The sequence below is a fragment of the Phragmites australis genome, chromosome 2 (genome assembly GCF_958298935.1).
Source record: "Phragmites australis chromosome 2, lpPhrAust1.1, whole genome shotgun sequence".
Taxonomy (NCBI): Eukaryota; Viridiplantae; Streptophyta; class Magnoliopsida; order Poales; family Poaceae; genus Phragmites; species Phragmites australis.
The window spans coordinates 34,470,279-34,485,338 of NC_084922.1; the positions used below are offsets into that span (position 1 = coordinate 34,470,279).

At 42.3% G+C, this 15,060-nt stretch overlaps 1 protein-coding gene and 1 non-coding gene across 2 annotated transcripts; one reads left to right on the forward strand and one right to left on the reverse strand.

The window, feature by feature from the left end:
* The first annotated feature begins 2,546 nt into the window (after positions 1–2,546).
* On the forward strand, positions 2,547–8,857 carry LOC133908494 (katanin p60 ATPase-containing subunit A1-like). The gene is made up of 7 exons (XM_062350543.1): positions 2,547–2,843; positions 3,670–4,138; positions 5,477–5,674; positions 6,470–6,714; positions 6,892–7,050; positions 7,833–7,920; positions 8,334–8,857. The coding sequence occupies exons 1-7, from the start codon at positions 2,725–2,727 to the stop codon at positions 8,613–8,615; spliced, it is 1,560 nt and encodes a 519-aa protein (XP_062206527.1). The 5' UTR covers positions 2,547–2,724; the 3' UTR covers positions 8,616–8,857.
* Positions 8,858–9,456: 599 nt separating this feature from the next.
* TRNAD-GUC (transfer RNA aspartic acid (anticodon GUC)) lies at positions 9,457–9,528 on the reverse strand. The gene has a single exon. It is a non-coding gene; the product is annotated as a tRNA-Asp (tRNA).
* Between the last annotated feature and the right edge of the window lie 5,532 nt (positions 9,529–15,060).

Sequence of the window (15,060 nt, forward strand, 5' to 3'; positions counted from 1 at the left end):
TTATTGATCTCAAACACATTTGATCAATGTTAGGAAGACTCCAAAGACCGATTTAGACACTTCCACCCATTTGGCACCGGACTCCTAAAGCGAACTCTCAACACACACCGATCCCACACTAAGCACATGGTTCGAGCACTCGACATAACAATCGAGCAATGCTTTCAATAGTCCTTCTTGATAGTACGGCTATCGATCCTATAACCTGATCTCCCACCAAACTCCTTGAGACCGGTAAAACTAGAAAAACCTTTCTAGTTATACCTTTGCCTTAAGCAATCCCGTCAGACTTGATGAACACATCATCCAAGCCCTGATGCTTCTCATAGCTCTTCAAGGCTCGTCATCAACTCCTTTTTTCTTGATGACGATGATCATCCTCGCTTCCATTTTGATCTTCATTTGATCTTCTGAAAGCTTGATGAAGTTTACTTGATTGCTTCCCATGCACCAAGCATGAAAGACTTATCTCTTTTCATCATCTTCATCCGGTTCACCACTTAGGCATGAACCGCAAGAATCAAGCACACAAGTTTTTCACTAAACTTGTCTCGATCTTGCTCTTCCGACTTAGCATATTGAATATCTCAATTCAACTCATACCTTCTTATGGAACCTAACCCCAACTCACCCTCAAGCACAAAAGCACATAGGTTAGTCTATAAAACCTAATTGACAATATCCTACCTTTAGTTACTTGATCTCCATAAGTAACTTAACATTTTTGCTTATTGTCAATCTTCTTTAGTTTCTCATTCATCTCATGAGCATTACTAAGAGCTCAATGACAATGATGCATTTCTTTCGATCTCATGACATTCTTCAACGGATTCATACTTTATTTCTTATGCATCTCCTATGGAATAATGCTAATAATAATTCTAAACATAATTGTTAGTCCATAGATATTGTCATCACTTACCCGAGCATCACTTAGAGCTCATTCATCTTGATGCATATCTCTCCTCTATGCATCACCTATGGAACAACCTACTAACAATTCTTAACTCATTATTAGTCTATAGGTATTGTCATCACTTACCCGAGTATCACTTAGAGCTCATTCATCTTGATACACATCTCTCCTTTATACATCACCTATGGAACAATCTACTAACAATTTTTAGCAACATTGTTAGTTCATAAGTATTATCATTAATTACCAAAACCACACTTAAAGTCTAGATGCACTTTCCATGGACCAATAAATTCTATAATCCTACGAGGTGTAAGAGTGTTTGTTACACATGGTTGGGACAAGCATTACCCCCTGACCACTGTTTGGGCATAAATAATACAATATACAACATTGAATCCAACATTATTTGGCTAAGGACAACTAGGATGATTCAGAGATTAAGAGAGGTCCTCGAACACGTTTTGGCAATAAAATTCCATAAGCATATCATCCATATTGAAGGGGTCCCTTATGATGAATTGGATCTTGATTATTCTGAGGAACATATTGAGAAGATCCCATGACCATATAATCGATTGGTTGTTCATTGAAGTGACCTCAAATTTGTCCCTAGGAACTTGCTTGTCTTTTCTAGTAGAGTTGAGATATAAATCCACAAAATGCCTAGGAATCTAGCATCTGTTTGTGTGGTGATTCATACATCCACAGCGCTGACAATCTTGAGAGTCGTCTTTAGCATTATTTTTGAATTGACCTTTGCCTTTGTCAATGCCATGCCTTTTCTGTTTATTGGAAACCTTTCACTTTTCCTTTAGGTTTCATGTTGTTCTGTCTACGGCCATGAAATTTATTAGTATTATGAGTGTTAGCATGTACTTTAAGAAGGGGAGCAGCGCTCATTGGACGGTTCAGATGATTCTTCATAAGAAGTTTATCATATTTTTCTGCCTAAAGCAATGTGTAAATTGACTCAAAATATTTGGTGTATTTCTGCTGATGATACTGTTGTTGCTATACTCGTAACGAAGGATGAAAAATGCATAAAGTCTTCTTGATCATGTCATCATCCAATATTGTGTGATCATAAATTTTTAAATTTTAGCAGATTGTATGAACTTGAGAGTTGTAATCTGCTATGGACTTAAGGTACTGAAAGTGAAGTAGAGACCATTCACGTTAAGCTTTGGGTAAGATGATATATTTTATTACTCATAACACTCCTTAAGAGAGGTTTAAAGAGTTAATGGATTTTCCTCTATGACATACTTATTTTTAGGTTAAGATGGAGTGATGTCGCAGAGAATATAATGTTGCAAAAAAACTGATCTGCATTCTCCGATCATTGAGTTATGATGCCAATAAACTGTTCAGATCATTTTTTTTTTCTATGGTTCGGTAATGGGGCAATGGCTACGGGCGCCATCCAAACGCCGTGAAGAACTACGGATATGGTTGCCATTTGCATCCTGCCATGAAGGTTGGACGTCAGAACTTATGAAGGGAACGGACTACGGTCGTTGGGCCTTGTCAATGACAGTGGGGCCCGAGACAGTGACCGCGGCTGCTCGAGTGTCAACGTCCCCGTCGCAGCCAAAGCCTCCATCCAACTGGCAGCCCAGCGGCACCACGCGACCTTTCGTCCCAAAATTTTCGAAACCAAACGAAGAAGCCACACTGCACGTGCACGACAGCGCTCGGCCTCCCGTCTTCTTCTCCATCTCCATCGAGCTGCTCGTCTCCTCCCACCCCGCGCGGTTCGTCGGAAACCCTATCCCGGGATCTCGTCGGCGGCTGGGACAGCGGAAATGGCGAACCCCCTCGCGGGGCTGCAGGACCACCTCAAGCTCGCGCGCGACTACGCGCTCGAGGGCCTCTACGACACCTCCATCATCTTCTTCGACGGCGCCATCGCCCAGATCAACAAGTGAGCCCCCCCTAGTCCCCTAACCCCGGCGTCCCAGTTCTCCTCCCGCCCCCTCGATTCGATCGCGATTAGGCGCCTATGGCGATCGAATTGGTGTGAAACGCGACGCCCAGCCAGTGCGGATCTGCGTGTTTCGCTGTGCGGCTGCATATTTTCGAGGAGAGGAGCCATTTTGGCTGCTGCGCTTCAGTAGATTCGTAGTGGTAGTTCTGCTTCGCGGGGAGCATTGCGCTGAACCTCTGATTATGTTGTTAGGTCCATCCCTATCTTGGAGTTGGGAGAATCAGCATTGGTTCGCACCCACTTGCCGTCATGTGGCTCTAATTAGGCGAAATCGGCCGTTTCTGATGCGAGTTTAGCGTAATTTTTATTCATAGGTGACTTCGGTTTGTCCAGATTTAGACATGTTGATTGCAGCACTTGGGGTTTGTGACTCAGGCAGTATACAAGGAGTCAAATTGCAAAGGATTTTAAGTCGTATCGGGTCAGAGAGTAGGCAGCTTAGCGTGGGAACAATGATCAGCTTTGCATTGTTGCACACAATGACTGTTGATGTTTCATTATTCTTAAAAAATTTCAATATAGTTAGTGGCGTGTTTCCACTGGAACATTGCGATCACATAAGAACTCAGCATTTGGCAGATAATATTTTTATGAAGTACTGTGCTAAAGGAAAAAAGGTTCACATTCCTTTTCATTTCGTGATCAACTGCACATCTCATGCTAAATTGTTGAATATAATAACTAAGAAAGATACTTAATGGCCTAAAAAATGTGTTTTCTGAGTTCTGCTTCATGTCATGATGGATAAAACTTAATTGTGCAGGCATCTAACTACTTTGGACGATGCTCTGATTCGCACGAAATGGATGAACTGTAAGAAAGCTATCTGTGAAGAAGTAGAAATTGTGAAACAGCTGGATGCCCAATTAAAGTCCCTTAAAGAAGCTCCTGGAGCGAGGCGATCCTCATCACCTCCTATTCGCTCCAATAAATCATTTGTTTTCCAACCGTTGGACGAGTATCCAACCTCGGCACCAGCACCCTTTGATGATCCTGACGTGTGGGCTCCTCCACCAAGAGATACACCAAACCGAAGGTCAACAAGAGGTCAACCCAGTACAAGAAAATCCTCCCAAGACGGAGCTTGGGCACGTGGGTCGTCAAAGACTGGAACACCTAGCCGAGGTGCAAAATCTAATGGGAGTAAAGGAAGCTCTGTTGTAAGATCATCAACTGCCTCTAGCACTGGTGGGAGAAAAGGAAAATCAAGTTCAAGCAAGGCTGACTCAGTGGTAATTTCTGTCATCAACCCTTTATTTCAGCAAATATGCTGTGTTTCTGTTCTTGACTTCCGTTTTGTGCATTGGCATAGGCAAACAATGCAACTTCTACAAATGTTCTAGTGCTTTGTCTTTCTTTTGGAAGCTATCTATCTTCCTACGATGAAACAGTGCCTTTACAACATCTAGAGTATGCAAATCTAATAGATAAGATCATGGTCTAATCAAATAGGGACATAGGGCTTTAGGTTTATACAATGCCAGGCACTCTAACAATCAAATCTAGTTGATACGATAATGATGTGATCAAATCACAACTTAAGAAAACAAACTAAAATACCGCACATAACAATGAGTATCTCATAGGCATAGTTGTTACGACAGTGTGGCGATGCGCGACAACCCACCACCTTCACAACTTTACAACACCTATCGCGGTGTGGTGACGCCATAAACACATCGGCGTTGGCGAATACACATGATCTCTCAAAGCATATATAAAAAAAGAAAGAGAAAAGAAAGAAAAGGGGAATACACAAATAAAAGGGGTTGCCAGCCAGCCCAGCCCACTAATTCGGCCCATGTAAGCCAACTTAGCCACCCTTCTACTTACCCTTTACCCTAGCCTTCACTCCACCCTCTGCCGCTCCCTCCGCACCCGCTTGCTTCACTCCGCCCACCCCGCGTCGCCGCTCCCCCTGCCGTCAGCTCCCTCCGCCCTCCCCATGCCGCTTGCTCCCACCGGATTTGCATCGAGCACGAGTGGCGGCCGGCTCAGGAGATCCAGGCGAGAGGCTGAGGCAGACGTCAGACGGAGATCTTGATGGACAGGTACCCCTCTCCCTCTTCCTCTGTTGCGCTCACCACAACGCACAAAGCCGTGGTGTTCCCGTGGCGAGATGCCGTTCTCCGCCACGCCGATATATCGGTGTTATGGCGACGATATCCCGACGCCATGACAACTATGCTCATAGGCATAAACTATGATAGCATACTCAATGAGAATGATGTTGAGAAGGCAGAAGTTCTAATAGAAATCTATGTTGAAATACTATCAATTACCACCCTCCACCTCTGTGCCTGTATTTTATGCATATCTCATAGGAATAAAGTATGACAGCATACTCGATGAGAATGATATTGAGAAGGCAAAAGGACCATCATAAATCTATTTTTAAACTGTAGTGTCTATCATTGTATTCCAAATCAGGATACTTGAATATGCATGCATACATTATGTACAATGTAATGTCTATAACTTGTCATTCTTCTTCTGAAATAGGTAACTGCTAATTATCTTCTAAACGACCTAGTTTTTGAAAATCTTGTTTTTCCGATTCTTTTCTGCAGAGTAGTGATGCTGAAGAAGGTAAGTTGAAGAAGGGTCAGTACGAAGGTCCAGATATGGACTTAGCTGCCATGCTTGAAAGGGATGTTCTAGATTCTACTCCAGGCGTAAGATGGGATGATGTTGCAGGCCTTAGTGAGGCCAAAAGGCTCCTCGAGGAAGCAGTTGTGCTGCCTCTTTGGATGCCTGAATATTTTCAGGTAATGATTTGTATTCTGTTATGTTGTCCCTTAGTGATTCAAACTTACCACTCCAAAGTATCTGAAATGTCTATTCATTTTTTAAGCTAACCAATTTTATGGATGTACGGTCATGGGCATGATCTGGCATGACCATTATGCTGCCTTTATATTTTGACATGGTAATAATCCAGATATGAACATTTACTAGTTTTTTATTGTGATATTCCCTCCGGTCACATATACTTGACCTTTTTGGACAAGATCTAGTCAAACTTTGAAACTCTGACTACCAATAAGTTTTAAAATATTTAGTTTGGATACATGAAAATCATATGTGTATATTTGGCTTGAAAAATACTTTCATAATCTCATAAATTTATTGGACTTTACCAATGTATTTTAGTAGAAAATAGTGGTCAAATGTACATGCTGGAAACTGTGTCATGTCCAAAGTGTCAAGTATTTCTGACTAGAGGGAGTACCAATTTAGGAAATGTTGTTTGGAATGATTGTGAACCCAAACCCTACCAGCAATTTGAAATTTTATGTTTATGGGCTTATGGCCTTGGATATGATATGGCATGAAAATGATGCTGCCTTTATTTGGTAGCATGGATTTTTCTAGACATGCACATGTGTTAGTTTTCTTACTTGTGATACCAGTTTAGATCATTTTGTTTTTAAATGATCATGAGCCCAAACCCTACCAGCAGTTTTAACTTTTAGTGGCATGATCTACATAGTCTTCTCTCTTGTAACCATTTTATCCAGTCTATACGTAGAGGCTAATTATGCCCACTCTATTTTTATCAGGGTATTCGTCGACCTTGGAAAGGAGTTCTTATGTTTGGTCCACCAGGTACTGGAAAGACCCTTTTGGCAAAGGCAGTAGCTACAGAATGTGGTACAACATTCTTTAATGTTTCTTCTGCAACATTGGCTTCTAAATGGCGTGGCGAGAGTGAGCGCATGGTCCGTTGTTTATTTGAGCTTGCAAGGGCCTATGCTCCAAGTACAATTTTCATTGATGAAATTGACTCCTTATGTACATCTCGTGGGTATGTGAACATAAATTTTGCTCTTTGTTGTTGATGCCTTCAAGTCAATGATAGCTTTCTGAACACTTTGCACCATAAACTTGAATGTGTTGTTCTGGCAGGCATTGTTTTAAAGAAAGCATTTATGCCTAGAGCTGTTGATTAATGTATTTGTCCATTTTCTTTCCAAATATCAAGAGCTTCAGGTGAGCATGAGTCGTCAAGGAGGGTGAAATCTGAACTTCTTGTGCAAATAGATGGTGTAAACAATAGCTCTACCACTGAAGATGGTCAACCGAAAATTGTTATGGTTCTGGCAGCTACCAACTTTCCATGGGATATTGATGAAGCACTGAGGTTGGCAAACTCTTTCCGCCCATATTCACATTATTTTAGGTGCTATTGACAATATCAGGGATAGGGATTGACACCTGGAAGATGCACAAGATGATTCACATAAACAAATCATATTTTAGCAGTAGAGCTTCATTGCTTGAGTGGTAATGCTAGTAGAGTTAGATGCTATCAGAGCCATCAGGAGTAGTATTTGATTCCTCAAACTTATGCCAGAATCTTTTTGTCTGATTCATGCCGTATTTGTCACATCACCGTTTATGGGGTAAGATAAGAACCTCTCATAGTTCTAAACCTATGGTATGTCGAAGATGTAATTTACTAGAAGTGACAAATCTGTCTCTTGTTTAAGCCGTATAGCCAAAACAGTATGCAATCCTGTACACTTTTTTAAGGATTAGAGGCGTTGATATGTTGAAATTAGGTGAGAATTGATGTCATTCACAAGGCATTTACACCCATTGGTGCACTACTATACCTTTTCTGGGCGACAACCATGTCTGGTAGTTCCCTGCTTTATGCAGACACACTTTTTTTTTTACTGATTCCATGAATCCACGACTATACCTAGATTAGTGTGCCATTTTACCTGCTTATTCGCGTATGCTGTACACATTTATTTTCCACATTGAAAACAATAGCCTTTTGTCATTTAATTTCACCTGACTATTTCCTTGTCAGTCAATGTGCTATATGTATCTTACTACTATTGCCATTATTTATTTTCACTACTTTTCTTCAGCCATATATGGTTTTTTGACTCTTTGGAATTTTAATTGACTCAGGCGGAGGTTGGAGAAGCGCATTTATATTCCACTTCCAGATTTTGAAAGTAGAAAGGCCCTTATCAATATTAATCTTAGAACAGTTCAGGTATGGGGTATAGATAGATTTCTGGGTCATCTTTGTGTGATGCCTGTTCTTCCCTTTCCTTTGTTTCATTTGGATCTTTGCAAACAGACTGCTTTAATCAGATATGCCGTGCCTGCACATGCCAAAATTGTTTTAACTGCACATGCTCATTCTTGCCTGACATTTAATTTATAAGGATCACATCAAATTGTAAGCTATATGCCTACCCAGTATATATGTTGGCCTGGCCATTTTTCTCTTCTGATTTTCCTAATGATATGTAAATGCACTTGAAGATGTCTACTTATACCAGCATTGCACTGCTAATTTTTTTTCGAATCACATTGCTCACTACTTTAATTTCATCTTATATGTTGATGAATTACTGTATCGTCTTCAGTTGCTTATTACTTTTCCTCCTTTCATATCTACAGATAGCTGCGGATGTTGACATAGATGAAGTTGCTCGGAGGACAGAAGGTTATAGTGGAGATGACCTTACAAATGTTTGCCGTGACGCTTCAATGAATGGTATGAGGCGAAAGATAGCAGGCAAGACCCGTGATGAGATCAAGAACATGTCAAAGGATGATATAGCGAAAGACCCAGTGGCCATGTGTGACTTTGTGGAAGCTCTTGTCAAGGTCCAGAAGAGTGTCTCACCCGCCGACATAGAAAAGCATGAAAAGTGGATGGCTGAGTTTGGATCCGCTTGAAACCTTGGTTCCCGTTCAAAGCTTCTTAGATCTTCACCTTTGTTTGTGTTGTGTATGTTTTGCTGGTATTCCTATCATTTGCCTTGCTGTTGTGTTCGACAGGTGTACGATGATCAGTTGTAATCAGCTGGTGTTGTTGTAGCATAGACCACGGACTTGGAAACTAATTGTTGTCTATGGAACTATTGATTTAATTTCAGTGATACTAGAAATCAAATTCTTGATGATTTCAGCTCTCAAAATGCCTTTGTGGCCATGACATGAAGCTTATCAATTAGGCACTGCAACTTTTGTCAGATGTGGACACTGCTGTTGTGCATCTATTCGCAACCTGTTGACATATACCCGTCATGTTTCATACAGGCAGTTCTGCTCTTGAACGGTACGTTTACTTTCTCCCATTTGCCTCGGAGCAGCCAAGGCCCAAGAGCACCGGTCGTCTGGAGCGGTCGCTGGCGGAGGTCTGCTGATGAAGCGGGGATGGCCTGGCATGGCACCGAGACCTGGAAGGGAAGGCCAGATGCTGCGGCTTTATTTAAGCGGCTGGCATCGATAGACCTACTAGTCCTACACGTAATCCAGACGCAGACTTGGAGCTTGGAAGTCGTTCCTTGACTGGCATGCGACTTCTCATGGTACAAATACACAGCAATAGGCACTGTTGGAACCTGACATTATGCATGCCTCAATCCCGTCGGTGCAAGTTGGGCTAAATATACTCTCTGAAAATCATCCGTACAAAAAAGGATGAAGAGAAGTACTAAATCTGCACCTCTAATCTCAGTGTATGTTTGAACTAGTCGAGCAGACAGATAAGTTGATTGGCCAAAAAAATTTGTAACGCCGTTGCCGGGGATCGAACCCGGGTCACCCGCGTGACAGGCGGGAATACTCACCACTATACTACAACGACTTTTGTTGATAACGTAAAGATATTTATAATGATGACCATTTCACATGGCTTGTAGGACCATACAGCTGATTGGTGATACGCCAGCTCCACAGTTCGATTTTAACTTTCTGTTGTTGCCTCGCTAGCTGGGATCAAGAAAATTTTGAATGGGTGCGCCCATTCTATTACAACAAACAACATATGTCTTATACCTCCCAATTCCAATTAAATTAATGTTGAAATTAAGCAAAATGCAATATAAAATTGTTCAAATAATAGTAGCAGTTGGTCTTACATGAATATAAATTGCAAATCGAAAGAAAATCACATGTTCAATTTCGCACGACGATGGCCCATATTTTAGTAGCGCTTGATTACATCGTCAGCACTAACCCTTAAGAATATGTCTAGCTCTATAAATATCATAAAACACTCCTTCAATAGTTGATCGCTTATACCATTTCTCAACTTGGTAGTTTCCTAGGGCATTATTTAAGACAACATTTGCAACTTCCTAATTATTTCCAGCAAGCCATGCCAACAGTTCAAGAAAATTTTCTTTGTTATTAGATTCTTCACTTTCATCATATCCACGACATGCCAATCCTTAGCGCAAAATAAACCTTAAGAGTTAGATTGAATAAGTCAACCTAGTCTTATACAAATGTTTCTTCTCTTTTGAATGCTTCACAATAGCATTAAGATGCCTTAGGTTTCAGAAATAAGGTGATTTTCTCTCGAGCTATATAATGAGCACATTTTATATTATGCTCATGTTTGTCAAGTGCATCATATGTCTATGCCAATTCCTAAATCCTCCTATAACAAAACTATCACCTCCTTTTTTCCTTTCATCCTTGAACAAGTAACACACAAAGTAAAAGGCAACATCTTGTTCTACTCTATATTCAATCCAATGGTACTTGAAAAACCATTTAACGTTGAAGCAACAAGGTTTACCTGACATTAGCTTTGTGGGAAAAGCATGTGCATGAGGTTGACAATGCCCTTTTGCAATATATCCCCTACGAACAACATCTCGATCATTAACATCATAGCTTGAGATGGGAATCCTCTTCCTCGAATCACATGGAAGACACTCAACATCATAAATCCTCTCAGCCTCACTGCTATGAATTGAATTAGAAGCTCCTCCGTTGATTGTGGATGTAGGTATATGTTGTTCTTGTAGTTCTAGATGAGATTATTGGGGTGACACGTTGTCAGATGGAAGTGAAGAGGTCAATAGATACCCACTGCCATTCTCATTGTCTTCTATTGCTCTTGCCTTTTGTGAATCCCCTCCTAGCCCTTCACAAATTTGAAGCATTGTGCCTAGTGTCGGTTCTTCAACAAAGGAATTTATTTGTGCTTTTAGTTTCCCAAAGAATTACAAAATATCCCATTGGACCACTTTTCTCTTCATATTGCAAATCTACAACTACAACCGATTACTGTAAATAATTTGAATTTTTATTACTCCAATATTCCAATCAACCAATCTACAACTAAATCAATTAATCAACATGAACAAAAGAGAGTAGGAAAGATTAAAAGAAGGTAATACCTTATTACCCTATGGATTCAATGGTAGTGTGGCTTCGTACCATCTGTCATAGGCTAATAGTCCAATACTTAGTGGCTGGGCGCAGCGAGCAAGGCAAGGGCACTCAGGGCGACGATGACTCTACGATCGCTAGGCAACGGGGTGAACAAGGGCGCACGGTGAGTACCGAGTGAAGACTAGGGTGAGCAAGGGCAGAGGCGGCTGCCGACTGGGCAAGCTAGGGCGCATGGCACTATGCAAGGGTGCTGGGCGGGTGGGCGTTGGGTGGCTGGTGCGAGGATAAGCCGGTAAGGGGCTGGTGCGGCAGTGGCGTGGTGCGGCTGTGTTGGGTGTATGGTGCGCTATTAGGGCAAGGGCCGAGGGCGATCATGAGTAGAGGCAGAGAAGGCATGTTGCACAGCTAGGGCATGCACCGTTGCGGGCTTGGGAGGTGGCTAGTTGTGCACATGGGCTAGGCCTCTTTACGCTAGGCTGAGATCCACTAATTTTCAAAAATATTGGGAGCACCCAGGCTCACTCGGGGACCCTATTGGATCTATTCCTGTCGCAGTGTATATGTACCATCCTTACAAGTCAAAATAGGGATGATTTAGGTACCCTCTACCGGGTGCTGGTGCAGGCTACATGAGCCCCTACCTCACGACATGTTTGAATTTTTCAGGCATATCCTGGCGGCACCCGAGCCTAAGAACCTACACGCACCATGTAGGAATATGCCCCGCTTCATAAATACGCGACCATCACATTTACCATACATGACCACACAAATGAACAACGATATCCGAGAGTCAAGACCAAAGTTGTAGTAAAGATAACGCATCCAGTGACCCAGTACAACAACAAAAGGAATAAAAGAAAGTGTGAATAGTGTCATGGGAGATAAGACCTGAGCAAGCTAGAGAGATAACTGAGCCACTGGAGATAGCACAACAGAGTCAAAATGGCACAATAAAGAGCGTGAGGAGCTATCAACCCAGTACAGAGCTATTTTTGTTGATGCCTCTACGCTTAGGGTGTGAATGATTGGGTGGCTGGACCCCTGGATAGGCTTGTGTAATGCACCCGCACACTGTTTGGTTGGCTGGACAACCACCTAAGCCAGGCTCAGTTAGGTCAAAAGGGTGCTCATAGCCTGGCCTCGCTAGTACTCCCAAATCGAGCGTACTATCTAAGCCAGACCCATTCTATGTGCCCGTACGAGTGGGAGATGGCTCAAGCAATGCAACCTACAAACCACCTTGTCCCCGCACTATCCCCTCCCTAGCGAGCTAGGGTTACCTCTTGCTCGCCTCATTCACGCCGCCTCCTCTCGCTCTCACCACCTCTCGTTCTCTCCTCCTTCGTGGTGAGCGAGATCCGGGGGTGCTTGCTTGAGGGACATGACTGTGGTGTTCTTGTGTCATGGCATTCCTCTTCTATTTGAACCCTAATCATTTCTCTCATGCTATGTATTACCTTTTTTATTTCCCTGGAGGATCCATTTTGGATTCTTTGGTGATTTTTTTGCTATAATATGTTTGTGTAGACATCTGTTGGAGTAGATTTGTTGCTATGATCCCTTCTTCTAGCTTTGTTACTTTTTCTTAGTAGTAGTTTGTTGTGGGATAGTATCCATAATAGCATTGAGGAGCAGGTGACAATGTTTCTCCATGTTGTAGGTCACAACAAACGGTTCAGATGTATCAACTTGACCTTTAGAAGGTCAATTGAAACCATTAGTAGGTATTTTGGAGAGGTGTTGTATGTTGTTGGTGAACTTAGAGATGAGATGATAATACCTCCACCATCCTCTGTTCCACCAAAATTCAAAATAATCGTAGATGGAAGTCATATTTCAAGGTTAGACTATGCCAGATGATGTACTTCAATTTTGAACTGACAATTAAAGTGTATAAATACATTGATATGTTCACTGGACTTATAGGACTGCATAGGTGCAATTGTTGGAACACGTCTTAACTAGGGTTTTCAGATCCTGCAAAGCCACTTTTCTTGAAAGGAAGCACAACACAACACAAAATGTGTTAGTTGTTGTAGACTTTGATCTAAGGTTCACCTATGTTCTAGCTATATGGGAGGGCACGACACATGATGCCCCCTGGCTGATGCCTTACAAAGAGAGGATGGTCTCAGGGTTCCCCTAATAGAAAACCAACCAGTTCATTTTTTATTCCTTAGTTTCCAAATGCTAGGAAGATTCTTCCTCGTAGATGCTAGCTATGTTGTCAGTCCTAGGTTCTTTTCATCATACAGAGGTGCAAGGTACCATTTAAGAGTACAGTGGATGGAGCCCTCAAAACCCCAGTGATCTATTCAACGTAAGGCACTCATCACTTATGGTAAATGTAGAGGGAGCTTTTGGTGCATTGAAGAATAGGTTCAAAATCCTCTACAACAAACCTTTTGAAAGTGCATCTAGGCCCCCTATATGAGTTTTGGATAATTGACGATAAGCGATTAAGGAACTAATAACTTTTAATGAGTTTATGAACAAGTATTAGTCTCATGAAATGTTAAATGATGCTAGAGTCCCTCAAAAAGGAAAAGAGAAGTGACTTGTTGATAATCAATAGATTTAAAATTATCCACAAATTGATTAACTTTAAATGAGCACGTAATTTGAGATTAGGGTTTATGGTTGAAACTCATTGGTGCAATGGGTGAGCTCTCCGCGCTTGTCTCGTTTAACCTTGAAGATCCTTGACGAACACCGCTTATATCCTCTAAGCGCGTGATTCCTCGCTATCTGGTGCTACTTTCATCGAATTAAGCTCGTGGAGTTACCTCTCGTGCCACAGTACACCTCCGAGCTCGGGGATCTTCTGCGACTACAATCACAACCATGACTGCGACCCTTCCCCACCATGATCCGATTCCCAGCAGGGATGACAACGGGTACAATACCCGTGAATAGAAGCTATACAAACCCATACCCGTGAGCTAATTCCCAATCATGCACCCGCACCCATTACCCTCCACGGGTAAACTGAAACCCATGCCTGCTACTTGCGGACACACCCGTATACCCGTGAATATACTAAAAAAGCATGACTGCATGGTGAGTTCAAGCATATAACAACATAGGTCAAATGACATATATACCAGATCGAGCATATCAAGAATTCATCATTAGGAAACAAGTGTTTCAACACTAAATTCATGTACCAAAGTACTCCAACAAAACATCATTCAGTCATTCCTGTTTAATTTCATACCGCAGCTAACCCTACCAAACATCATTCCTACTTCAATAGGAACACACCATGTTCTAGCTCGTGTGGTCATGCCAATGTAGATGAGACATTGAAACAAGCATATTCAGGAACACATGTTCTAACTAAGTTGAAAAAAGAGCACCACCAACATCTAAGGAAAATTTGCAGGGCTTCATTACCTGATTCAACAAGAGGAGCAGTTACATCACGAGGTTTAGACGCAAGAGGGGTGGAAGCGGACACTTGCGAGACTTGCTCAGGGATGCTACTAGTGGGATTTGACATCTGGGCACGCGGAAGGGAGGTCAGCGTCAGGTAGGGACAGGCATGAATGGCGAAGGCGGTCACCGATCAAAGTCAGGGACGGTGGAGGGCACGATGTAGCTGTGGATGATGCGGTCGAGGAGGGTGGAGGGTGCGACGGTCAAGGTCTCAGGGAGGGGTGAAGACGCGGAGTGCGCTGGATCTGAGTCCTAGGAGGGCGAGTGGGTACTGGCGGCCGAGGGTTGACTAGGGGCTGACTGCTAGGGTTGGGACTAGGTTGGACGCTAGTGGCTAGGGTTGGTCGGTTGGGACTGCACATTATATATCAAATAGGAAGTGAGCTCACATGTAAGATGTATAGAATGGGTACACGGGTGAAGCAGGCGCAGGTAAGGCAATTTCATACCCGTCCCACTAAACTTGTTAGGTTTAACTTCAAACTCATACTCATACTTATAGGTTAAAATTGGAACCCAAACTCACACCTGTTAGGGTTTTTACCCGTAG

Bases quoted from the DNA above. Each gene is read 5' to 3' on its own strand.
- LOC133908494 (XM_062350543.1), top strand. From the start codon at position 2,725: ATGGCGAACCCCCTCGCGGGGCTGCAGGACCACCTCAAGCTCGCGCGC. The intron at 5,675-6,469 runs GTAATGATTTGT...TATTTTTATCAG, and splicing joins GGATGCCTGAATATTTTCAG to GGTATTCGTCGACCTTGGAA. The intron at 7,051-7,832 runs GTTGGCAAACTC...TAATTGACTCAG, and splicing joins GATATTGATGAAGCACTGAG to GCGGAGGTTGGAGAAGCGCA.